The 26,328-nt window shown below is 42.3% G+C and overlaps 2 protein-coding genes across 2 annotated transcripts; one reads left to right on the top strand and one right to left on the bottom strand.

The window, feature by feature from the left end:
* Window positions 1–15,241: 15,241 nt before the first annotated feature.
* Window positions 15,242–16,014, top strand: LOC128742281 (40S ribosomal protein S21). The gene is made up of 4 exons (XM_053838603.1): window positions 15,242–15,290; window positions 15,372–15,433; window positions 15,675–15,866; window positions 15,953–16,014. The coding sequence occupies exons 2-4, from the start codon at window positions 15,384–15,386 to the stop codon at window positions 15,960–15,962; spliced, it is 252 nt and encodes an 83-aa protein (XP_053694578.1). The 5' UTR covers window positions 15,242–15,290; window positions 15,372–15,383; the 3' UTR covers window positions 15,963–16,014.
* Window positions 16,015–16,235: 221 nt separating this feature from the next.
* LOC128742679 (daxx-like protein) lies at window positions 16,236–24,343 on the bottom strand. The gene is made up of 3 exons (XM_053839114.1): window positions 24,094–24,343; window positions 17,234–18,552; window positions 16,236–17,169 (listed from the first exon to the last, which is right to left on the bottom strand). The coding sequence occupies exons 1-3, from the start codon at window positions 24,136–24,138 to the stop codon at window positions 16,698–16,700; spliced, it is 1,836 nt and encodes a 611-aa protein (XP_053695089.1). The 5' UTR covers window positions 24,139–24,343; the 3' UTR covers window positions 16,236–16,697.
* Window positions 24,344–26,328: the final 1,985 nt, after the last annotated feature.

The raw sequence follows: 26,328 nt of genomic DNA, 5'->3' as shown, positions 1-26,328 counted from the left end.
GTATATATTGCAAAACCTTGATATTAACGTCCGGAGTCGTACATTGCGCAATAGCCACTTTTTACACGTGCCGAATCGACGGACTAGCTACAGCAGCTTCAGCACGATTACCGGTCTCCAACGCCACTTTAACCGCTTTTACTCCATCTTCGAATTTGACGTCAGCCGTAGCGTGCTGAAAAATCGCTTTTATTCAATAGCGCGTAGTTTTTAGGTTAATTTATCATTTGGGCCACAAGGCCTGTAGATGTACAAATAAATAAACAAATAAATCATACGCGGTGATCTAGTGCGCTATGGGTGACGTATGAATTCGCGCAGTTTTCAGATACCAATTCTACACCCAGCACGATACGTTTATAATTAAATTGCGACCATCCTAAAGCTCTAGTATTGCTCTACAATTCTACGCTTCTCCATTTTTCCCAGATTTTCGAAAATACTCATTTTTCACTGGATGTCACTGCAAGGAGGATTGTTCAATCCATACAAAACTTAGAGAAATTAAATGTGGGGTCGGAATAGGCAATTATACCGAATTTGGTTGAAATCGGAGGTGGTCGATTACAACGAATATGATCTCTTGAGAGGGGATGACCCCTAAATAACCTTGAAAATTGAATTGTTCAAAAAACCTAAGATAGAATATTTTAAGACCTTCTCTAAATTAATTGTTTTGATTAATACTAACATCCTGTGAAGAAAAATCTGAGGTGCATTTGAGTTAACTAAAAAGTACCTTCGGACATAGCATGTCTCGTCCAGGTTTTTAAGCTGGAGAGTCATCTCGGGCGTTAGTGCGCGAATCTGTATGCTATCGCCGAGGACCCTTTCTGCAGCACTTTGTAGGCAGAACCCTTCTCAGTGGCATTCTTTTTGAGCTCAAGAATCATGTCGCCCGTGCGAGAGCGGCGGACCGCACATCCGCGCCAAGACCTATTAACTGATCGTCCCCTCTTAGGGCCTTCGTTTGTTCGATTTAATCGACGTTTTTGGGCTAAATAAGTATGAAGATTTAAATTACCAGTTAGTCCGGACGTTTCGAGCTACTGGTCTTCGCTCATCATCTGCGGACACTAAAACACTATATTAGGCACAGTTACAACATAAAACATATTACAAATTCTTAACTTACACTTTTTCGTCCATTAGGTTCTACTTCGTTTATCTTTCTCTTTGTTATGTCTTTACAGGTTTAACCCAACACACCATTGAAACAGGTCATGTTTTTAAATTTGACGAAGCCAAAATCATAGAGAAAATAACTAAACATAACACTAGACTAATAGCGGAAACATTTTACATTAAAATTAAAGGTGAGAACAATGTTGTGAATAGACAAGTAGATTCCGCAACGTTCAAAGCTGCATATGACCCTGTAATCAAAAAACTTGGGGGAAAGAGAAATAGAAAGTAAGACATAACAAAGAGAAAGATAAACGAAGTAGAACCTAATGGACGAAAAAGTGTAAGTTAAGAATTTGTAATATGTTTTATGTTGTAAATGTGCCTAATATAGTGTTTTAGTGTCCGCAGATGATGAGCGAAGACCAGTAGTAGCTCGAAACGTCCGGACTAACTGGTAATTTAAATCTTCATACTTATTTCGCCGAAAAACGTCGATTAAATCGAATAAACATTGTGGTGGCGGCGATTATCTGAAATCAACACTCTTATGGCCTTCAAAACTTCTGAATATTTCGGCCCCTCAGTTTTGAGGATAAGGGCATCGCGTTTGCTCCTCTTTTTTCTGACCAGTTTCGGTGGAGCTCGATCCTCCTCTTTCTTCCTGACCTTCTTCTTTTTGACTAATTCCCACTGATTGTCGGACGCCAACTGCGTCTTGTTACCCTCAGTGGGTTCTTCGCTTGGCTTGCAACCCTTTGCGATCATGCGCTTCTTCGGTCCCGTGGGGGTTTCTTCCCCGGGGGACTACCTTGCACGTTTGGTGGATACCTTGTTGTCGTTGGACTGCTCCGTAGTCGCGAGGGCCACGGTGTGGTCAGTCATTGACGAGCAGGCATCCGTTTGTGCAGACCTCGATTCAAACGCCTTCTCGGTATCTTTCTCTGCCACTCTTACTCGCGCTTCGAGTTCGCTGTGCTCCTTCGTCGCAGCACGCATGGTGCCCCGAAACATGAGCAGAGTTTGTTTCAGGTCCTTCGTCAGGGTGCTGCGACCTGCCACGAACTCGATAATGGCATCGAGCTGATGAGACGCCGCGACCACTCTTAGTAGCATGTCTCTTTTTTCTTCCACTGCTTTTATTAGCGACGGGACGTTCATTGCTGCGTCCGGCGTAGATGCAGTTGGAGCGGCATATGTGCCGTTTCCCTTTCCGCTTACGCTTGCGCTTCTGTTCGTATCCATCGGCGGAGATCTCTGGATACCGCCTCTTGCGAACGGATTATCTAATCCGTCCACGCTCACTGAAGTTAAATTTGTTTTTGAATTATTTTGTATATCCCACGAGTTGAGGGGAAAGAAGAGTCCTCCGCATCAGACCCCGCATGATGCGGTAAGGGCTAATTACTGTAGAGGGCGCTCTGGTACTCCACAGGCTCCGTTTGAGGCTGACTATTTATAGACCCCCCCCCCCCCACCATTCATCCCTCGGCACGGGTCGCATGACACCTTGGATTATGGGTTTATCCATTCACGTTTTTACTTTTAGCCATGGATAACGGCTATTAAAACCATTTTCCTTTGGGGACTTTGTACCCTCTGCTCTGGTTCGCAGTATTTTCAGGTTCATCGAACATGAGTTTGGCGAGACATTTGTGATCACCAGTATTGCATAAGCATCACCGAGAACGAGAGTATGGCCAAATCTCCTGACAAGCGCAAAAAGTTTCGGGCTTTCGCCAATCACGTTGTCAACGTGTCTAACGAAGGAAAGTTGTCTATGGAATGTTACGCCTAGGTTACGTATATATTCTGCGCGCGGTGCAATGCAACTTCAGGCAATCATCCACGGTCTTAATAGAAACAAAGATTTTCTAGTCATCGACATAAGTTAGAACGGTTGCGTGAGAGATAGCTTCAAGCAGTTTGTTCATCAAAACCACAAACAGTAATGATCCAAAGGGAGTACCTTGCGGCACTACTGTGTGCATGGTAAATAGGCAAGATATAAAACATTGGGAAACAAAACTGCAACATCAACAGGAACTTGGTAATTTTGAATTCAATTTAACATTTCCAGATTAGTCATTTAACAAAAGTTTCTGTAGGAGGAAATTTTGCAGCCAACCAACCAACCAACCAAAGTGAATTTCAGTAGGAAAATTTAGATGATCAAAACTTAATTTATGCAATAGTTGAAAAAAAACTCTTTTCGTTAAAAAAATCGATAAAAAGTCTTTCCAGTGCAGCTAAGTGCAATCTTAAATGCAAGCGAAAGGTGTGATATGAAAAAAGAAGCAATAAAATCCTGCTCCGCTCGCCACCCTTATCTACTGAACTGGATCTGAGGAAGCACCAAAACAACAACAAAAACAACGCCAACCGACCGTACCGACACGATAGCACTCAGCCGACTGACTTATCCGCGCGGATCGGTGTATACACATCCGATGATGCAAGCCTGGCAAGCTGTTCTGTATGTAGTGCAAGCTATTAACCCGGAATACGGACAAGTCTGTAGTAGCAAAAAAAAACATCTGCACGTCTCGGAAGAATGTGCTTTCTTCCAGTAGGAAGAAATAAAGTGCGTGATTCATAATTAATATAATGTTACTCTAATCAGCGAATGAAGAAAGTAGAATAAGGAGTATCGTTATATTACCTTCAATGACATTCCAATTCACTGATCCGATATGACGATAGGGAAGACGCTGCCTAGAACTGCTGTGCATCCACCCTGTATTGCAACGTAAGAACACCACTTTTCAAACTATGTCACACTGTTTACAAAGTACCAATCGTAGTACCAAGCAACGTAGGATCCAATAATTATAACGACGCACGTAATTGTAATGGAAACACAGTTGAATCAACAACCCTAAGTTTTCTTTTGCACCGGCGAGGGGACACCAAACGACCGCGTGGGGATGGCAATTAATTATATTGCTTTTACCATTCGACTGCGAAGCTGGTATCACTTCACTTCACTTTGACGGTTCATAGAAACACACCGCTTCCAATTCTGCTCACATAAGCTTCATTCAATTTCGATTTTTGCTTCCTCGTTTCGTAGTATTGCTTGCTTTTAATTATCGGAGATTGATATTTTTCACAGTAGACTGCCGGGGTCTTTTTTTTTCGAGTCCACCCTCGCGCACTTGGGTACTACCACGGGTAGTAGCAGCTGTCACACTTCGCCGGGTAGGAATTTATTTTTCCGCTTCTCAATTTTTATCAACGACCTCGCATACCTCGCAATATTCGATTCACCTTTTCAAAACACTAACCGCTTATTCAACTTCGGTCAAATCAAATCGACCACCGACCATTTAAATTGAATTCCCGCAATCAGTCAGTCCATTTGCAAATTCTGAAATGGAGAAAAAAGGAAGAACGTTAGCTGCTGATAGTCAATTTTTGAAGCATCCGAAACTGGGTATACGAAATTCTTCCATCACCTCTGTCAATGATAAATGCAAATAAAGTTAGCTTACGATAAAATATTCTCGAACGAACCAAACAGAATCAAGAAGATAAACATACGTTTTCTATATTTCGGGTTGCTGCGATCACTCAAAAACACAAACACCTGTGACTTTGGGTCGAGCTCGGAGGAAAACACCAACCAGCACTTCTATTCAACTGAACTTGAAAACAACTAATAAGTACCGATCGAAATGGAAACTGAGCCAAAAGCGAGAAAAACACTAATAGAAGGAAAAACCGCGACTAAACTTAAGTTGACGACGCAGACGACGAGAGTCGTTTAGGTTACCACGCTCACACTAGATACTGCCGACTGGAGCGGGCGGCGGCGCACAATCACTGCTCGCGCATGCCTTCGTCGGTCGGCTTTGCGATGCGATGACGTGATGCGCGCATCGGCAACAACCGGCGGAAAACGTCACCGGTTACCGCAGGCAGTCACGCTTGTGTGACATTTCACCGCACATCGTTTCTCTCTCTCTGTTTCCTTTCCTTCGATTAAAACTTGCACCGCACGGTTACACAATCGATACGACCTTCACGCCCGTCCGTGTATCCACACGGCGCTGGCCACTTGAGTCCAGCGCGAATTGTCAATATCCCGAACGAATCGCGATCCGCACGAGACTGAAGAAACAAATGAAAATGTAAACATCATAAAGCTAAACTCCCGAAGCCGCGACGTAGCGCTATGCACTGGAAAATCCTATGTCTTCCTACCCCACCGATATCGATGCACGAGGGGCATCGATCCTCGTTCCACCACGTCGACAGTAAACAAGCGGAATATGTAGGTACCTACCTACGTATGCTCAATTGCAAAGCTGCAGTAGATTGATGCACTTTACACCCGCCTTCCTTCCACGGGGGGGCGGTGAGGGTGCCAGGGTGCAGCGGCACAAAACGAAGCTTCCGATAATCATAACCGATAACACAAACTGCGCGCTCATCGAAAGCCTGACCACAGACAGCGCGGAACGAGAGCGCATGTTAGCTCACTCATTCACTCACCAGCCCGCGCCGCCACGCTCCAACTGGCGCCATCACTTGATTGCCGCTATTCCCTCCCACGCAGATAAAAGCCAATCATTGGGGTCCAATTAATCTGTTAAATTAATTTTTTCAACTAACTACTGAAACCTTTATTAGCAAAATGAAAAATGACTCCTTCTGTTAGGTGGATAAATCAACTGATTTACTGAAGGTGATAAAACAACTATTTACTACCATCGATGACTACCCTTTCGCTTAGCTATTCACACTGGTTTTTGCTACTAACTCAAACTAGTAATCGACTATTGTTACAGATCTGAAGCGCTTATCTTTTTTTTTATCTTTTTTTCCCCGTACAATGTATGAATATTTAATGAGCATCGAACGTGCTGCTCTTCGATGAAAAGGGATTTGCTCAGGTGGTGAGCTTTGCCAGTCAATTTAATGTTGTAGGTAGCTGCCTACCAAACATATTATAGACGGAATTTGGCTTAATGTCTTAATGATAGATTCTTATCTCTAGAAAGAAGAAGAAGAAACTTTAATTTGCATTTGCGATCTACTATCACCAATATATTATGTAGGTATAAATTTCATTTCTTATTATACATCGAACTCCACGTGAACTGCTAAAAGCGAAGGTCTAGAGCTTAACTCTGCCAATGACGGATCTTTGATGATCAACTAATAAATAGCACACGTCTGGCCCCTTAAAAAAAGAGTGAACTGAACAAGTAAATCGAAGCCCGAGCTCTGCCCATCACAAAACCCAGGATAAAGAAGCAGTGTAAAATAATTAAACAATTACGGTGTAACAATAACGCCGAGTCGATCGTAAATTTTCTTTCTGTGGCAACAGCAACAGTTTTCCTGTAGCAAATTGATTGACTTTAATAAATAGTGAAACTAAGCACTAAAACTCTGTGCTGGAGAGGTCATTTGATCCCCATGAATTTATGGCTCATTTTCTCAGCATTATTACACTATTTTGCTTTACTATTTTTATTGAAAAATATATTTAAAACAACATGCAATGCTAGTCGGTCTGCTCTTTATCTTCAATGCTTAGCATTAACGCTAACCTATCGACAACTGCGGCATTTTCGACCTGTTGAGGGAAAAAGCTTCGGCGGAAAAGACCAACTCATACGTAACAGGAAATATTAACGGATTTTAATTAATTTGTGCGACCCTTTCTGTGAGAAACTTGTATATGTCTACACCATGCACATCTATAGCTTTTTCAACTCTTCAAGAAAAATTTCAAACCATCAACCCTAGCATAGCCATAGCAACAAGTTTTGTTGATTCTGGCCATTTTATACGCATTACGTTGTAACTAGTGTCACAGCATCAGTACACAAAACTGACAAATTATTATTTACATGAAAAGTGCTTTCCTAGATTATATGTAGGGTAGATGATCCATTAGTTGCGCCACTAAGCACAATATAACTTCATTTTGCTTGTTTATTGAGGTATATGCTTCAATTAATGCTTGTGGGATATAAATTTATCAAATACAAGGTATTTGTCACAAGGCAAGACAATTGCTTTCGTTGTACGAGAAGCTTTATAAAGAAAAAATGAATTTTCGATTCAATTATATTGTACCAACAGTTGCGCTAATGTTTTCTTAATTAAGTTTGATGTTCCTTTAATTGTGGTATTCCATATACATTGCTAGGTTGCTAAGTGAAAAAACATCGTAGCAAAACTATAGATGAGCGCCTATAGTTGTGCACTCCAACTGCGCGTTGGTATATGGAAAATTGGCATTTTAGCAAATAATGCTTTAATTTTAAATGGTGTAGTCTAACTACCAATACTTCTAAAATCTGTTTTATATAATGAATGTAATTGTTTTATCTAAAATGCTACGGCGACGAAAATATGCATTAATAATGAATAGTAGCGCAACTATTGGTACTAGGGTAGATGCGCCAGTAGTTGTGGTAGTACCTATAGTGGTGGAAACTCGAATTATTCCGTTATTCTTGCAGATTTTGGTACAAGTTTGATAGGTATCGAACTACCAGTACCAGTATTATCGGTAAGCACCAAACTTGCACCAAAATCTGCAAAAATAACGGAATAATTCGAGTTTCCACCACTATAGGTACTACCACAACTACTGGAGCATCTACCCTACCACAACTATTGGATCAACTACCCTATGTGAGTAAATTTTTCACCGGAAAATAGTTTTCTAACTAGCGGTACAAACAACAAAGAAGTTAATCACATACATCGCGCTTCTTAAAAATGGAGTAAACGAATCAAATCAAATAGGTAGGGTTAATACTACAATATTGTTTTTCCGTCTTACGACATGACCTGGTGAACATAATTCCTACAATTTACTCGGTTATTGACTGCAACTCTCCATTTACTTCGACTCCGTGTATTCACCACTGTGCAAGTTTAGATGCAGCTGATTAAAACCATCTCACTCGTTGAGATCCTGGTCGTTTTATCCCTACCGGTTTTAAAACGAACATCATCTTTAGCCAATTTTGAATGATGGATTCGCCATAGTGTTGCGTGCGTTAATGGTTCATCCTCCGCCTCCATATTTTGACATTTTGAGCATTCGCGTTGCGAAAACACCGAGCACTCACAGGGCCTTCTCGAGCATTGTCCACGTCTCGCGCCCATATAAAACAACGGGTCTAACGAATGTATTGTACAGGGAAAATGTTGTACGGGGACTTAGTCTAAATATTCGACCGCAATTGCTTCTGAAGTCCGTAGTAAGTACCATTTCTGCTGCTAATACACGGTCGTCAGTGAGCCAAATTAGACCAATTCATCAACTACTACGAACTCATCACCGTTAATCGTTATACTACTGGCTAAGCCGACCGAGAGGACCTCGGTTGCTGTAATCCGCACACAACACCGCGCGATAAGCAGTCTGATCAGCTTCCCAGGAAAGCCGTTCACGCTCTTTGCTCAATTTTCCATAGCTCTTTGAGGTCGATGGTATCAAATGCAGCTTTACACACAAGCGGAGATTTCTCTCCACGGACTTTTTGGAGAATTGGGTATGCTTCTGTCTGTGTCATTCTACGTTCTGAGAAGTGGCACGGTCCTTTACGGTCTTCTGTCCATCGTCATTCCCGCTGTACGTTCCACATGCCCGACGATGTTCTCTGGTTCGCTGCTGATAACTGTTTCAATGATCTTCCAACAATCCTCTTTCACTAGTGCAGCTTCAAGCGAATGCTCGTAATTTACGGTGACGTGAAGCTGCTTCAATCGCTCGAGATTTAAACGAGACTATCCCTAGAATCATCGTCCGTATCGCTGGTTGTTCACAATCGGAGAGTTTTTGGCGCATCTTAACCATCATGAGATAGAGATACAAGTCAACTTTTACTAGTTACTACTTCGATAGGATCTGACGACAATAAGTGTCTGAGAAGTACCGGCAGTCAATCAAAATATGGTCGTTCCTAAGTTCATTTAGTAACCTCTAGGTGCATTTCTGTAGATATTTGCCCCACAAGAAAGTACTACGTACGGCCATGTTCTTGGCGGCGGCAAAGTCGAATTCTTTACCACATGGTGTCGTCAAAACTCGACAATTTGCCGAGTTTGACTTCCAAAAATTGACACATAGCGGAATGTTTTCTTTGCGTCCTACCAGACTATCGATACGAACTACCGATTAGACACAAATTCTGCACTTCCGGGTCACACCATGACGATTCTTTTACCATATCGCAGTGTACTTGAAATTATACATAATATTGCGCTTGACATTAGATAAGAACTTGGGTGTAAATTTAAACTTAGTTTTGGGCTTGAACTTGGACTCCAAATTGAACGTGAATTTGGACTTGAAATTGGTAGGAAATTGAAAATGAAATTAGACTTAAATTCAGACCAACTTAAACTGGACTTAAATGAGTTGGACTTGGACTTGACTTGGATGGACTTGAATTTAAATTGAAATTAAACTTTGCTTGATATCGGACTTCTAGGACTTAGTAGAACCAATGGGCGTTGAAACGGAATATGAAACTGCACTTATGTTAGGGCTTTTTTTTTTGTATTCCAGAAGCGAAAGGCACTGGGTTGATAAAACCATTAACCTTCTTGGGATCCATACAGAGTATGGAGTTAATAGCTAGCTTCCGAAAAAGCTGTACCAGGAAGACGCGAGAGATCCACAGGAGTAGAGCAAGTGCGCTGAACTTTCTAGTTCTAAATTGCAAAGCGGCAAATGTCAGTTAAGACCTTTCCAATCCTCTCCAAATTGTAAAGAGTGGGACAATGTCCGGTGAGCATTGTGCGCAGTTCCCTAATTCACTTTTGACAGCAGATATGGAGGCGCCCAGAAACGGTTCGGGACTGATGAGCAGATCATTGTCTCGCAAGGCTGTCCGCAAGCTCACTGCCCTCGATTCCGCAGTGTCCAGGCACCCAGAATAATGAAACTTTGTTCTGGCGGGAGAGCTCCCTCAAAGTTGTGCTGCACTCCCAAACTAATTTGGATGCACATTTAGTGGGCTTGAGAGCCAGTGGTATACTTTCGTTTTACACAAATATCTTGAGGCAGATGTATATTGCATATACTTCCGCCTTGAAAACGGTGGGCCATTTCCCAGTGGAAGAGCTTCCTTCATTCCGGGTACGTAGACTCCGGAACCTATGCAAGTCTAAATTTTTGATCCATCTGTAAAGAAGCAGGTGGTACCGGATGGAAGAACAGGCCCTCCATTGTTCCATACAGTGCGATCTGTATCAATTACACTGTACGAAACATCAATGTTAGGCCGTGCCTCCATCCAGTCAGAGATTGTCGTTACTAGGGGTGATAGTTTGAACTTCCTTAGTACGCGTAGGTGACCAATTTGATCCCCCTCAAATGTGTTACAACACGTTTACCCTTAGTGCACCGAGTTCGGCTTCCTTCTTCACATGAAGATGTAAAGGCAGCTAGCATAAGACGAGATTATAACGTCCGAACTCATCAACCTCTTTCGTGTCAGCTTTACGTCGGGACATGTCCCGGCAAGCTAACGGAAAGTCCGGGTGGTGTTCATACCTAAGGCAGGCAAAAAAGATAAAGCCATGCTAAAAACTTTCAGGCCAATTAGCCTTCTTAAAGAACTCCCCTCTGCATGGCAATCAACATACTTACCAACGCGGTAAATTTACGGAAACCGCACTTCACTGCCTAGTGACGCTGATTGAAATGTCGCTCCAATATCAAGAGACGGCACTTTGTGCTTTGCTTGACATTGAAGGTGCTTTCGACAACACGTCCTTCGCTTCAATTAATACGGCTCTCCTTAATAAAGGAACTGATCAGCCGACAATGAGGTGGATTCAAGCAATGCTGTCAAGCAGGGAAATCACAGCCTCATTGGTAGATACGTCGATCACTGTCTCAGCGATCAAAGGTTGTCCTCAAGAAGGAGCTCTCTCCCCCTTGCTTTAGTCAGGGCAAGGAGCTCTAAACACCACTATTTCTTACTATGATGGCCAAAAGTGAATGAGGTGACAGCGCGACAGTAAAAAGAAAAGACGTTATTTCGAATTTTATGAAGCCATCTAATGATTTTTGACGACGACATTAATTCAAATTTTGGACGTATAAAAAAAGAGGACGTTAAATTCTTATTGGCTTGCTTTTGAATAGCATTGGAAATGTTTACTGGTTACCTGGGTTAGCATAAGCAGCAAAGGATACCGCCCGTGGGCTGTTAGTTCGCTTATTGACAATATCTGATGAAAATTGCAAAACAATGGCAGGAAAAGTCATACTGGAGACAGCCCGTTATGCCTCATTGTGCAACCTAGTCGAGTCCTGCTGAATAAAGCCATGAATAAAACCTACAAAGTGTTAAAGGATAGTATTAAAACTTGTCGGTTAAGACAAATCCTCTTCCCAGCAGAAGGATGATCACAATTGATTTTAACCAGATTCGTTACCAGATTCGATATTCTAACGATAATTCCCTAGGGCGGCAAAACATATAACTTCACCTGTGTCCTGGTTTTCTTACTACACAGATATAGTCACCGTAGCACAAATCAACTCCAAGCGCACGTATTTTTCCTGTCAGGATTCAACAAGGCTGGTTTACATAATCGAAGTGATTACATCTTTTATATACATACATACCCATGTACCTATATATAACCGACTATTTACAGAGGCAATGAAAGAATGCTTGAAATGCATCACCCTACTCACCCAATCGTTGCAAAAATACAGCTCCAACGAAGCTATTTTCACCGCACCGCAATTAATTTAGAACTTCGAATCTCAATTCGCAACTAAGATTCGTATCGCTTTTATTTATATCCACTATCAGCAGCTTTCCTGCTCTACCCCTGACTTTACTATTTACGATTTACGTTTCTGTGGGCGCTGTGGCTGTCACACCGTTCAACGTGTTGTTTATTTGAGTAGCAGCTGATCAACGGGTTCCTTACACAGAACACAGCACCAACGAACAGCGAAGGGGAAAATTCGCCTGAAAGTATAGTCACACCGCAGCTGCAGCGCCCTGTCAACAATCGTGACGCACGACAATTGCCTATCAAATGGCGCTCGCCAGAGTGGGTGGCAATTGCTGGCAGCTGCGTCGCCATCGCCGTGCGGTTAGCATAGACTTGAACCAAATTTTCCGCAACTGTGGGTACAGATTATGAAAGATGGCCTTAATCAATTTTTTTTTCATAAAACCAATATTTTTATTTTATTTTTGTCTCCGTTGCATAGAATTTTTCACTTATTTTGATACTAATTATATGATGAACCGACAAAGGGAAGCGGATAAAAATATCTAAGACCTCAATTACATTAACCCCTTTAACATCATTTTTTGCATCGAGAAATTCAATATTTCAATATTTTTTCACCAAATTTGGGAATTTTCCTGAAAATATCTTATCTACAAATCATAGCAAGATGGTCTGGAAGTCATCCCAGTGTTCCTTGCGGGACCGCGACATGACTTTCTTAGTTAATATTGCCAAATATTTGAAATTTGTTTGAAATATAGCGACACTGAGAAAACCGAAATAACTCCGAGATCTTGAAACATATCTACCATATTGCCATAATCTGTTTCTTCTTCTTCAGCCGCATAGGGCCGGGGTGGCTCGTGCTGTTTCAAGCACTCGTTTCCATTCAACTCGGTCTTGGGACATTCGTCGCCAATTTCCTAGTCGTCTCAGAAGTTGCAAATCGCTTTCGACCTGGTCGAACCATCGTGCACGTTGGGCTTTCCTGTTCCTGGTGCCGGTGGAGTTGTTGAAGAGGATTATTTTCGTGGTACTGTCATCCGGCATCCTTCCGACGTGTCCGGCCCACCGTAGTCTGCTAACTTTCGCTAGATGTACGATGAGAGTCTCCCCAAGCAGTGCCTGTAGCTCGTGATTCATACGCCTCCGCCACTCTCCGCTTTCAGTTTGTATTCCGCCAAATATCGTCCGCAGCACTTTCCGCTCGAACACGGCAAGGGTGCGTATGTCCTCCGTGAGCAGCGTCACGGCTTCAAGTCCATAAAGAACTACCGGTCTAATAAGAGTTTTGTACATTGTTAGCTTCGTGCGGCGGCGCACGCCTCCTGATCGTAACGTTTTGCGAAGGGCAAAGTAGGCCCGACTTCTTGTTTGTATGCGCCGCTGGATCTCCTTACTAGTGTTGTTGTCCGCAGTTACCAGCGGTCCCAAATACACGAACTCCTCTACCACTTCTAGTTCGTCGCCGTCAACGATTACCGTCCGTGGGAGACGCGCGTTTGTTTCCTTTGAGCCTCTTCCTTTCATTTATTTGGTCTTCGATGCATTTATTTTTAGATCAATTCTCCTAGACTTCGCTTTCAGTCTGGCGTAGATTGCCTCCGCCGTCGCAAAGTTGCTGGCAATGATATCGAAGTCATATGCAAAGCCTAGAAGTTAGCTACCCTTGGTAAAATCGTGCCTCTCGTTTCGATGCCCGCTCGTCGGATCACCCCCTCAAGAGCGATGTTGAACAGCATGCAGGATAGACCGTCACCTTGTCTCAACCCTCGTCGCGTCTCGAAGGGACTCGAGAGTGTCCCAGAGATGTGTACGAAACACATCACTCGATCCAATGTAGCTCTGATCAGTCGCGTCAGTTTGTCCGGAAAACCGTATTCGTGCATTATCTGCCATAGCTTGTCTCGATCGGCACGTTGTACTCCCGACATTTCTGCAAGATCTGTCGGATAGTAAAAATTTGGTCCGTAGTTGCGCGAGCCCTCCTGATAAACCCGCCTGATAATTCCCTACGAAACCTTGTGCTATCGGTGACAGCCGGCGTAACAGGATCTGGGAGAGTACCTTGTAGGCGGCGTTTACCAGCGTAATACCACAATAGTTGCAGCAGTCTAGCCGATCACCCTTTTTGTAGATGGGACAAACCACTCCTTCCATCCATTCCTCCGGTAGCTTTTCCTCCTCCCAAATCCTCGAAATAACCCAGTGTAGAGCCTTTGCTAGCATTTCTCCATGATCTGTAGGTATTACGAAAATAGAAAAAAAATTCGAGGAAAATCCCAAATTTGGTAAAAAAATATATTGAAAGATAGAAAAGTTGTGGCCGTTTTATTGTTATACGTTTATGTTTATTATTCATGTCTTTTTTCTCACAAACAAAACAACTTACAAAAACCTTTTTTTTTTGTGGACGTTTGAAAAAAAAATTATGACTTTCGCCAGTAGAATCAATATATATAGAATGCCAGTGTCGCTGCAGTGCTCGTGGTAAACATCACACATTTGAAAATTACGTATTTACACTGTATGCGCTTATGTGTGAGTGATCGATTCGAAACCGGAATCTGATTGTCAAACTAAAAAGGCAACTCAATAAAAAATCCTCCTGCTTTTCCGTAAATCACGTAGGATAAATCACCCGATTTGGTCGTTTTGAGGTATTTCGTCGGCAGGAAAATTTTCTATTGGGCAATTTGACAATGTAGTTCCCGTATCCAAGACACGAACCAGCAACATGTTTGCCACCAAAAGATCCATGAAACACCAGCGACACTGGCATTCTATATATATTGATTATACTCTTTCGCCCTAAGCAAAAGATAATACTAGAAAAACCAAAAAGCTAATAAAACTACTTACAACATCTTTTATGAGTCGATCGGTATCTAAACCATGAAAATTCATTCGTAATTGACAGAGCTATTAGCGTTCCAAATCTTTCATTCTTTCGTGACGCTCGGTTAAATCCAAATTTTGGATTGACACCCTGCGGTAAGAAGTTCTACGTCAAAAGCAGTAAATTTGTGATGAAGTACGGCCAGTTCTATTTCAAAAAACAAAACTTTAAATTTGAAACACTTTAACAATAAATTTACCATAAGTTTCAATGCCCATTACGATAAAACTGCTGTAGATCCATTGATGTTTTGTAAAGTAAATTTTTAATGTATTTTCGGCACATGTCGAGTATAGTTTCGTAGTCGCGAAAAATTTGCAGTGTTTCAATCACAACAGCCAGGACAAAAACCTGCAAAGGAAAACACACAAGAAAATTGCTGCCGAACAAACATTTTCAAGCAGTATCAACTGTCAGCTAAAGCTGAAAACCGCTGAATCGTCAAAACGTCAAATGTCATCCCGTTCTTTCTGATTCGCCATTGTGTGGAAGTGTTTCTGTAAAAGTTTACTCCCTGCTAAAAGTATGATTTTACATGTTAATTTTTAGTTAAACTCGGTAAATTTCCTGCTAAAAACACGCCCTTTTCCCTGTTTCATTTTAGCAATAAAAAAAGATGGAAAACGACGCCGGAGAATTCGTTGATTTGTACTGCCCAAGGAAGTGGTAAGTGTCGAATGTTAATATCACGAATAGTTCAGCACGTGTTGATGCGTATTCTACGAATGGAGGCTGAATTTGCTTTGAAAATAACGCACTTTCTAGATATGTTTGTGTTACAAATCAAACGTGCTAAATTTTTTATCGAATCTTATGAAAAGACGCCTAATTTTAACCTTCCCAATGATTGTTTACAATTCTAACCTTACTTTGTTGTTTCCTTCGCTCCCGTCAACACTCGCAACAGCTCTTCCAGCAACCGAATCATTCACGCTAAGGACCATGCCTCGATTCAGATCAACATTGTCGATGTGAACCCGGAAACCGGCCGCATGCTCGAAACCTCCAAGGTATACGCCATCTGCGGCGAAATCCGCCGTATGGGTGAATCGGACGACTGCATCGTCCGGCTTGCCAAGAAGGACGGTTTGCTGACCAAGTGAGTACCTTTTGCCTGTGTGGGTGGGTAGAGTCGTCACCGAATAGATGTACTAATTTGATTTTTCTTTGTTTTTCTCGTTCCAGGAACTACTAAATACTGAATTTAGTTGTTTGAAATCCAATAAAATTAACTATTGAAACTGAATTCGATGTGTTCTAGCTTCATAACTAATGATGACATTATTGTTTTGTGCTGGTTTATCACAGTAGGCTAGCGCTATGTTCAATTCTAGCTTGATTCTAAGCGAGTCTTGAGGATCTACAAATTGGTCTACTAGACCAGCATGTCCCATTCTACCGTTTTGTCATCACTTCAAATCTTTCAGTTCCATCAGTATTTTCTTGCAAAATATTTTATTGGATTGCATTGTATGTACAGTGTGTGTATGTTTTACGATGATTACAAATAACTTAGCTTTGCCCTAGTTTTTTTAGAGCAAAAATATTTTGTCTTATTTTTGCTGCCGAGGTTTCAATAATAGTTAAAGCGAGTGATTAACGTTTGGTTAAAATGAAAACAAAAGAACGAAACAAATCGTAAAAATGACACACGTATATGAAACTATTACGGATTACCAATAGTAAACTTTTAGAGATCGAACCATCTGGCTTGGGTGAACGATTTGCTTATCCAAAGTTACGCTACAATGAAATACCCACAATATGACAAACGAGAAGTAGGCGTGTGTGTGTTTTTGTATGGAAAAAATAATGCATGATAAAAGTGTCCTCTATGAAATCACTAGTTTCGGAGCGCGATATATTCCTTCGGAATCTTTGTAGTGATGATGCCTATTTACAGATTTAGACAATTGCCCAACGCCAGGTGCTAAGACGTGGGTACAATCAGTTCTTCGTCGTCGGAAATTTCGATGTCATCGAAGGTGTCCGGTTTAACGTTCTCCTTGATGAGCATCTCGTCTTCTTCCTCATCCTCTTCATCGTCTTCGTCGTCATCAACCTCGTCAGGAGGTGTAACGATTTCGAGACTTTTGTCCGCATCTATTTTTTCGTCTTCCGGTTTATTCTCACTGCTCGAATTGTTTGCGTCTTTGTCACCTGCGGTTGGACTAGCACTGCTTTCACTCGGCGAATTCGTACTTTTCGTGCCGGGGCAGCTCGCAGGGGGCGACGTAGATCTGCTTCCACTGTCTTTTGAACTACTGGTTACTATGGCGGATTTCACTTTAGTCGGTACTATTCCTCCTGCTTTACTGCTGGACGGTTTCGAATTATGGCTTGATGCAGCACCACCCGCATCGGCTTCATCGTCCGTATCACGGTCCTGCACCCGTGCAAACCTGCAAAATCATTAAACATCATTAGACCATTGAAAAAAAAACAGATTTTCTGTTGAATACTTACTTATCGATAATATCTCCAATCTTCCCGTAATGCTTCTTATTATCCTCTAGCTTTTCCAGCAGCTTTCGGTCCACTACTGCCGGATCCTTTTCCGCTCCCGTGTAGTACGAAACCGTTTCGTAGAGATCCGTCTTTCGGCGCTTCTGCAGCAACCGGCCAATCTTGATGAAAGCATCCTGGGCGATTTTGGTCATCTCATCCCGCTTCATACGGTAACCGTACTGACTGTTGCAGTGCTGCAAGCACTTCAGCACATCGAAAAAATCCGGAAACGTGTTTGTCCGGTTAACGAACGTCTGAATGGTACGGTTAAACTCCGGATAGTGCGTTCCATCGAAGTGGACTGGCTTCCGAACGATCCGGTGTGCGTGTTTGCTTTCCCCCGTAATATCACAGATCTTTTCGTAGATTTCGAATGCCCGCTTCTTGTAGCGCTCCTCCATCATATAGGCAGAGTTGATGTCCTCGTCGAAATCAACTTCCATTTCCTCCAGCTTGGCGATGCGTTTTTTCAGAATGTATAACGCTCGATTCAGCCGGCGAATCTGATTGTCCTTTTTCTCGTTTCCAGTGCTGGTAACGTTTTCGTTTGTCATCACCGAGTTCCTCGATTTGCGACGAATATTCAACTCCTCCACGATACTCGCTAGTTTTAGATAAACCAGCTCCGGACTAGCCAAAACCTCCTCCGTTACAGCAGCCAGCGTTTTCTTAAAGCTTTTCGAGTTGATAAAATCCGGATGGACGCACTCGTAGTACTTGATTAGTTTCTTTTGTAACAGAAGTTCCATTTCCGGTGACGAATCTGCCTTTCGACAAGCATCCAACAGTTCACCGAACTCTTTTCCGATCGGATTCCTTTCCAGATCATTTTTCCGTTCCTTCTTTTTCTCCGATCGACTAGTGGAGTGCGAATCGGCAGTACTGCTTCCGGGCGTAGCAGTCTTGCGATCGCCAACCTCTTCCTCGACTACCGACGAAAGGGGCGATTTCTTTTTGGCGAGCTGTGACTGCTGCTGTTGCTGCTGCTGCAGCTGGCGTGATCGTTCGTGGTCGCTTATGATTTGCTGATACTTTTGCAGATTTTTTTCCCACTCGTCCGAGTAGCTGATGGAGGCAAAGTTTTCGTTCACCGCGGGACGATTGTTATTGTCGGATTCCTTGCTCAAATTGGTAGCGATCGTGATTGGCTTTATACGCTTGATATTGCTTCCGGGTTCGGGTGGTAGCTTCAGCCGGTGCTGACCACCACCGTTGACGGCCGAAGCAGCCGGCTGCCCCGGCGGGCCACCCAGTTTCCGTCGTTTTGGCTCTCCGGACTGTAAAGGAAAAGAAAACGAGAAATTAGATTTGAGCTAATTTTTCAAAAACCACAGAAAGCGCAGAAATTCTGAAGCACCAGCCTCAGAATTTTCATGCTAATAGGCTTGTCTAATATCCACCAAGACTAATAGCGTTCAAACTTTACTTTAAACGTTACACTTCAGCTACAGCTGTTCAACTCGCCAAGACAAAACGCCATTCCTACATTTCATCAGACGCACGGAAGTATTCCAAAAAACTTAAAAGCATTCGTAAAACTACGTTTTACAAGCCGAAATGTTAAGGGTAATTCCCCCAAAGACTTTCCGGTCGTGTAAAATTCGCCGAGTCATAATGTTGGTGGTTGCGCATCTACGGTGAAGTGCAGATGGATGACGGAATATGGAGAATGCCTACAAACCATCAATTGCACTTGCTACCTGGAGAATCACCCATCGTTCGCATACCGTCCTCAAGACATCGCTCAACAGAGTCCTCAGGACATCGGAGCTGTCGTCTTGGATAAAATTGCTTCTTTCTAGATAAGAAATTTTACGGTAAGCCCTCCGTTAGATCTCTTCATACTTTCACTGACTTATACCAACTTTATTCGGTCTTGGACTACTCATCGCCAATCCGTTAATCGTCTCGACAAAAGCAAGTCGACTTCAACCTGGTCGAGCCTTCTTGCACGTTGGATCCCTCTATTTTTCTAACCAGTCATCCGGCATTGTTGCGTCCTAGCCAGCCCACCTTAATCTCCCAACTTTCATCCGGTGTACCATAGGAACCGTTCCAAGTATGTAGTACATGCAGCTTGTAATTTATACGTCTGCGCCACTCTCCGCGTTCCGTTTGCACTCGGCCAAAAATAGTTTGCAACACCTTTCACTCAAATACGGCAAGTGCACTGTCTTCCGTAAGCAAAACTCTACTGGTCTGATTAGCGGCGGAGTGTGCTCCTTGATCGAAACGTCTTGTAGAGGGAAAAGTGGGCCTACTTTCAGTTTAAATGCGTTGCGGCGTTGAATCTCCTTACCCATATTATTGTCGGTGGTGACCAGATCCCATGAAATATATGAACTGAACCACTTCCAGTTCATCGCCGTCAAAGGTCACTGTCCGTGGGAGGCGAACCTTGTTTTCGCTGCAGCGTCTTCCTACCATAAATTGGGTCTTCGCCGCATTGATTTGTAACCCAATTCTCGTTTTTAGTCTGGCGTAGATTGCCTCCGCCGTTGACGTTGACTACGTTGACTACCTTTGCTGTTCCCCTCGTTTCGAAGCAGGTTCGCTAGATCAACCCGTCAATAGCGATGTGAAATCGCTTGCAGGACAATCCATTCCCTTGCTGCAGCCCTCTGCACGATCAGAGAGTGCCCCCGAATTACGCACGAAGCACATCACTCGTTTCAAGGAAGCTTTGATCGTGCATTATCCGCCATAGCCGTACGCGCTGGACGCTGGACTGTACCGTATGCTACCCTGAAATCCACGAAAATATGAGGCGTTGGCACGTTGTGTTCCCGACATTTCTCGAGGGTTTGATCCCGTTACTATTGGAGATAGACGATGGGACAAACCACGCCTTCCATCTACTCCACCAGTTGTGTCTCCTCATCCCAAATACTTGAAATTATCCAGTAAAGTGCCGTTGCTAGTGGTTTTTTTTACCATTTTTGTAGTGTTCTGCCGGAAGACGATCCTTTCCGATGGCTCACTTATTCTTCAGCTGACCGACTTCACGCTGGATCGTTTCAAAATCGATAGCCGGCATGCTGTTATGGTTTGTAAGCACTCCAAGGTTAACTCAAGGTCTTCTGCTGTTATATCGCCCATCAAAGATCTGTGACCAGGTTTCCCTCTTCGTCCTTGTAAATAATCGACGTCAGTGTGTATCTTTTACCAGGTTGATTCATATTTTTTGAAACGCGGAAAGGTGAGGGGAGGGGTTATTAATAGCTACGCTTAACAAGTAGTCGTTGACTCCTACCTTTTGTCCAATGCTGGAAAGTGCATGGGTCGAACCAAGCTATAATCTGAGATTATAACTGGATTCGAACCCACAACACCCGCCTCGCTAGTACTCATGTACCTTTGAACCATAGAGGCGCTGGGCAAAAGGAGACTGCACAGCCCCCTTAAGATAGCGACGTATCTGCAAACTCCACCATCTGGTGGGTTGGGTTATTTATAGACACAAATTGTGCTTCTTCCTCCGTCTACTGTAGAAACCACCTACCTAGAAGTTTAATCTAACTTGTTTTTACCAGCGGGACGACGACACTATGCAGGCCTTTGCGACTTACAAGATACTGCACTTGACACTGTTCGTCTGTCAGCGTGTTAGCCGCGATTCTCAGCTCGGGTTTTCGGGGAAAGACTCCGTCCCTGTTATATATAGGTTGATTCACCTTTTCATAGAACTTGCGCGTCTCATTAGCCCGAAATAGTTGTTCTAGTTCTTCACGAACTCTGTCCTCCTTCTGGCACTTTTTCCTTGCCCAGGATATGGCAAAATTGGACAGTAGGCCCTGTCGAATTTCTATAAAACACCACACTATCCAGAAGCAGCTCCGGCAAAACGAGTGTTGACGCTTTAAGCAAAGCTCAGCCTTCCTTGTATCTCCGGGAAAATGAAGATACACCCATAATAAACTCACGGTCAACAAGAGTTATTGGCATGCAATAGCCCAAGGCCTTTCGACTGAAACACACCGTGGAATGGGGCGAAGAGCTAGCGGCAGACGGGTGGAAGTTGAGGTGCCACAGCGGGTGTCCAACCGGCAGGGCTTGTTCGTTCACTTTGACTCAATGTTGATTCATTTGACAGTACCGTCTCAGTCGAGCAAAATTTGACAAAGTTATGTATGGAACATTTGTAAAACCAGTTATTATCTACAATTTTGCTGAATAAAGTTTTACTGTATCTTTTGTATTTACGGTGCTACAATGCTAGTACCTTATTAGTGACTAAATGAATGCTCATTTAGTTACTAATGACGTACTAGCATTGTATCATCGTAACTACAACAGATACACCAAAACTTTATTCAGCAAAATTGAAGATGATAACTAGTTCTACAAATGTTCCATACATAACTTTGTAAAATTTTGCTCGACTGAGACGGTACTGTCAAATGAATCAAAATTGAGTCAAAGTGAACGAACAAGCCCTGCCAACCGGGTTCGGGTAGAGCTACCGCCAAATTGAGAAAGCACCCACAAAAAATACCTAAACGCTGCACCTTTGAGGAATGTAGCGACTCGGAGACGACAGATGTGAGGGTAGACTCACGCAGGTAATCAAAAGCGACGAATCATGTAGACAGCGGCAATGACAAGATTCGTGATTCGCAATCACCATCTTCGCACAGCAATAGAAATGGATGAGCGGCATACCTCGAATATTGAAAAGGTTTAACGAAGCTCGGGAGTCAACGAGGTCTCGGGCCAGCTGGACCGAAATGCGATGAAAGACAAGCAATTCTACGGAATAGTGCAAATGCCGACGTACGAAATTGATAGTGTGGAAAACCCATATTAGACCGGTAGTTAATTCTGAACTTCAAGCGCTAACGCTGCTCACATAGAACATACGCGCCCTTGCCGTGGTCGACCAGAAGGTGAGCAAAATTAGGCAGTGTAAAAACTAAAAGCGGATAGCGGAGGCGTATGTTGAAGTTGTATGGAGACGACTCGAATGCTTGAAAAAGCCCAGTTCTATACTGCTAATGACGACAACGACGACGACCACAAAATCTGCACGCTTTTCCTTCGGATAAAAGCTTTCAATGCTAACAGTAGACTCGTCGATGGTTCGCCTCCTTACTTCAAGCCATGTAAGGTCACAAACGAATCATACATCTAATCCGTCATCCTGGCGCTTGACCTGGAGCCAGCAAAGGAGGCACGTATCAGCTCATTCGACTGGATTGAGCTTAGTTGGAAAACTATATTCAATCATAATCCGCCACATCTAGTTCGCTTTACTGAATCATACGCTTCCTGGAAGCCTACAAATAGAAGTACATGGCTTTCAGTGTCCAGTTTCGCGGGATTTTGCTTTACCTGCGCAGCTCCTACCACAAGTGTAGGGCTTAAAGGGTTAATGGTTTTGACGGCAAACCTTTCAGTTACATAAAACTTGTACTCAAGTCAAGGAAGGTTTGTGAAATCATTTGAACAAAGTAATTAAATCAATATGGAAAGTTAAAATTTTTATGTTGGTATACACCGATATTTCTAATTTGGGTTTTTCTTGATCTAATAAGCCAGTCGTCGTATGTTTGAATCTCAACTGGGAGAGGCTGTTAGAATCAATAGGATCCTAGCTAGCACTAGTCACGCCATTGTCCTGTACTCTAACAGATGGCTGCGAAGTATGTCGTATAAAAACAAAAGATTAAGTTTCAAAAACGGAATGTAGCACCTAGGCTTTGCTTTGCTTTGAGGGGTTTCAAAGGGTCCACTACTAGGTCTCATGATAAATGAAGCATCTGTTTGCACCGACCATTTCCCGTATTTTGGTTCCTGATTGAAGTGCAGTCAAGACACCGACACAATTTAAAGCAGAATTTGAAAGTAAAATTTTTGTTTCAATCAGTACCTAATACTCTAAAGTGCAGTTTGAAGCTAATTGCATTTTATTTGAGAGTAAATTGATGAATTTACCTCCTACAGAACTCACAACCATTCTTTCCTGTTCAGTTTATTAATTTTCAACGGAACGAAACGAAAAAAGAAGCATGCCTTGAATCGAATGCAAGTTTAATGGTCTCAGTATTCCAAAGTGCAGTGCAAATGAAGTAGAATGCAAAAATAACTTCAATTAATGCACATGCAAATAAGCTGATTATCAGATTACCAAACACCGCTTACACGCTTTTACATGCTTTAACTTGCCAATCAATTGCGGTAATGGAGCATAATAAAACAGTTTTATTATACCACTTTTACTAGTATTTACTGATCGCAGTTAGTAGAGTATATGTTTCAATGCTCGAATCTTACTGCTTATCAAATAAAAAAAAACAAAGTTTCAACGCATGAACCTATACATCCCATACAGAGCGTTTATCTGTGCAGCACTAAACATAACCACCATAAAAATAATCCCTTAACAAAGAAGACGCAGCTACATGAGATGTACCACCCTTCGGCCATCCACTGAAAAGTAAAATCCTTTTCCCTATCACTGCTCGAAGCACGTCTTCTGGTTTTTTGACTTACATAACTTTGATGGCCCTTCGGGGCCATCAGAAACATCGCCAATGTTTGCCGGGTAAACCGAAATGTTCAAATGTAACAACATTATTTCAAACAAACAGAAATGAAACGTAAAAACAACCATTAATATTAGCTGTAGCAGTGCAGGCGTTCTGACATTTCCATTATTTCTCTCGTTTCGCACACCGACGACCTAGGCGAGTGACACTAGTTTTCAGCAGCAGCAGCACCAGCAGCAGCAGCAGCTGCAGCGCCAGCTAGAGTGTGACTTTTTGAGCGCGATCAAGCCTAAATTTTTTCACATTTTCTGCCTGTTCTGCATTACTTACTTCCTCGTCGGAGGAGTCCAGCACGATAATCGAGGAGGGATCCATTTTGCTCACTCCAGAATTACGATGACTAATGCGACGCAATAAGACTACGTGTAGACATTAAAACTTTACTATTTTCGAAAATCTTGCCCAATATTTTTTTTCTTTTCGCTCGTTTTCTGATGTCTCACTAGCACTACTCCACACGGCCTACTGCTATGACATGCACACCAGCGATTCGATTTTAGCATCGACACGATTTTAATATGTAATAACAAGAAAGCTTCCTTCTACTAATGGCCCTATGAATTCTGCTTTATTTGTCTCAGTGCGCGATTGTGGAACTGCTGAATGAATTTAGAGACGGCGGTGGGCACTCATGCGAATTCCGTGCGCGCTGAATAACCTACACATACACGACCAACGGGGACATAACAGCAGTGACGGATTAGGCCGGATGTAATAGCTATTCTAACAGGTCATTTGACCCATCCAAATTCGATCAATTCATTTCCGCACAACAGCTTATTTGGCAAAAATCATTCGACAATCATCAATTGTAATCAAAATAGGTCTCTATAATGTGGAAAAAACTCCGTAAAATTTACTTTTGTTACCGAAAAACCGGGTTGTTTGTAAACAGAGCGAGTCCGAGAATAGCAAACTTTGGGCACACTGGCACTAGAGCTAAAAGTGAGTGGCAACCGTTTGGCAGTGTTGGTGCGCGTGAGAGGATTATGTTTACACATTTTCAGCATTTTTCATATACAAGCGAGAGGGTGGTAATCTGGTAATGCGGTTACCATCTTGATGTCACATCGTTCATAGCGTCATGCTATATGCATTGCTAGCACCCCCGTTCTATGTTGGCTTTCTTCTGATGCGGCGCTCAATTCAGCATGTAGGGTAAACCGGTGCGATATGTGCGCTATGCTACCGTCAAATTTTCACCAGTAAAAATTAAATATTTTGAAATTTTTCCAAGCCGTATGGAATATAGTTTTACTTTTATTTGGACTTTTGCACCACTGTGCAAATAAGCTTTTAAACACAATATCTAAATATGTTCAACTATTCCGATCAAACTAATTTTACACGAGCATCTTTTACTGAACGAACTAATATAAATAAACAAAAAAGCCATGCTAAATTTCTGCTGACTACATAAAATTAAAAAATAAAATAAAAATATAACGGTTGCTTCTCTTATCAAGGTGAATCCTGATCCAACGAAGCCTACCTAACTCCAAAATCCAAAATATCAAAACTCGTTCCTGTGATCTCCTGTCGTGATAGTCATCAGTAACGAGTTTTAATGATAGTTGCCATCCCTAGCGGTGCTCACCTCTGGAAAATGGGCTCAAGACTTATCGACTTTGCAACCTTCAAGAACAGGGCCGTTCGTATTACCTATTTGGGACGATTCAAATATGACGTCCACCAAACTTCTGCTTTTTCTGCTACCTAGTCTGAATTGACTTAAGTTTTTGGTGCATCTTAGTAGAACACGAAACCTGAAATTCAAGAAAAGAAGAAAACTTTTCCAAAATGAATTCTACTATTAATATACTATTAATATTTATATTTAATGTTTGAAAATAGACACTGATGAAGCCCGCAAGTCGTAGACGAAATACGTATCTGTCGCTTTAATTTCAGGCCACTACCTAGCGTCAGTTAAGATACGCCCAAAACACTACGTTGAGAATAACATTCGGTACCGAGGCCAGGCTCTGTTAACCCTTTATAAGACCGTGGCAAATTACCCGTAAAAAACACAAACTTCAATAGACCATAATGTCCACATACGGAAAAACCCACTAACATTTTTTTGCTGGAAAAATAGCTGAAAAACTTGAAAAAATTGGTGGCACTATAAGGCTAACGAAACGCAACGCAACGTCTAACGCAAAACATTGGTAGCAATATGTTTTCCACTGCCCATTAAGCTTAAAAAACATTTTCTCGAATATTTGTGTCAATTTCTAGGATAAATCTGCCTGACCTTTCACAATAAGCCGTAAATAGAATATTACCATCCAAAAAGCTACCAATTTATTGGTTTCTCCACGAATTTAAACCAAATTTACTTCTGACACTCAAAAGTCAGGATTTGTTTCTATAAAAGTAGCTCACAAATCACCATTTATTTTTATTGCTCGTTAAGTTATAGGTTACAAGCCCGTTGTCCGTTGTTTTACAATTTCCGCGAATTAAAAACGTTAAAATTGATAAAAGTAGGAGGGTGATGGA

Source organism: Sabethes cyaneus, chromosome 3 (genome assembly GCF_943734655.1).
Source record: "Sabethes cyaneus chromosome 3, idSabCyanKW18_F2, whole genome shotgun sequence".
Classification (NCBI taxonomy): Eukaryota; Metazoa; Arthropoda; class Insecta; order Diptera; family Culicidae; genus Sabethes; species Sabethes cyaneus.
The sequence above is the reverse complement of the archived record's forward strand: the minus strand, read 5'-3'. Positions and strand labels throughout refer to the sequence as shown.

Coding starts and splice junctions, on each gene's coding strand:
- LOC128742281 (XM_053838603.1), top strand. CDS start 15,384: ATGGAAAACGACGCCGGAGAATTCGTTGATTTGTACTGCCCAAGGAAG. Junction 15,434..15,674: donor TTGTACTGCCCAAGGAAGTG/GTAAGTGTCGAA, acceptor CACTCGCAACAG/CTCTTCCAGCAACCGAATCA.
- LOC128742679 (XM_053839114.1), bottom strand. CDS start 24,138: ATGGATCCCTCCTCGATTATCGTGCTGGACTCCTCCGACGAGGAA. Junction 18,553..24,093: donor TGGACTCCTCCGACGAGGAA/GTAAGTAATGCA, acceptor TTTCCTTTACAG/TCCGGAGAGCCAAAACGACG. Junction 17,170..17,233: donor ATTGGAGATATTATCGATAA/GTAAGTATTCAA, acceptor ATGATTTTGCAG/GTTTGCACGGGTGCAGGACC.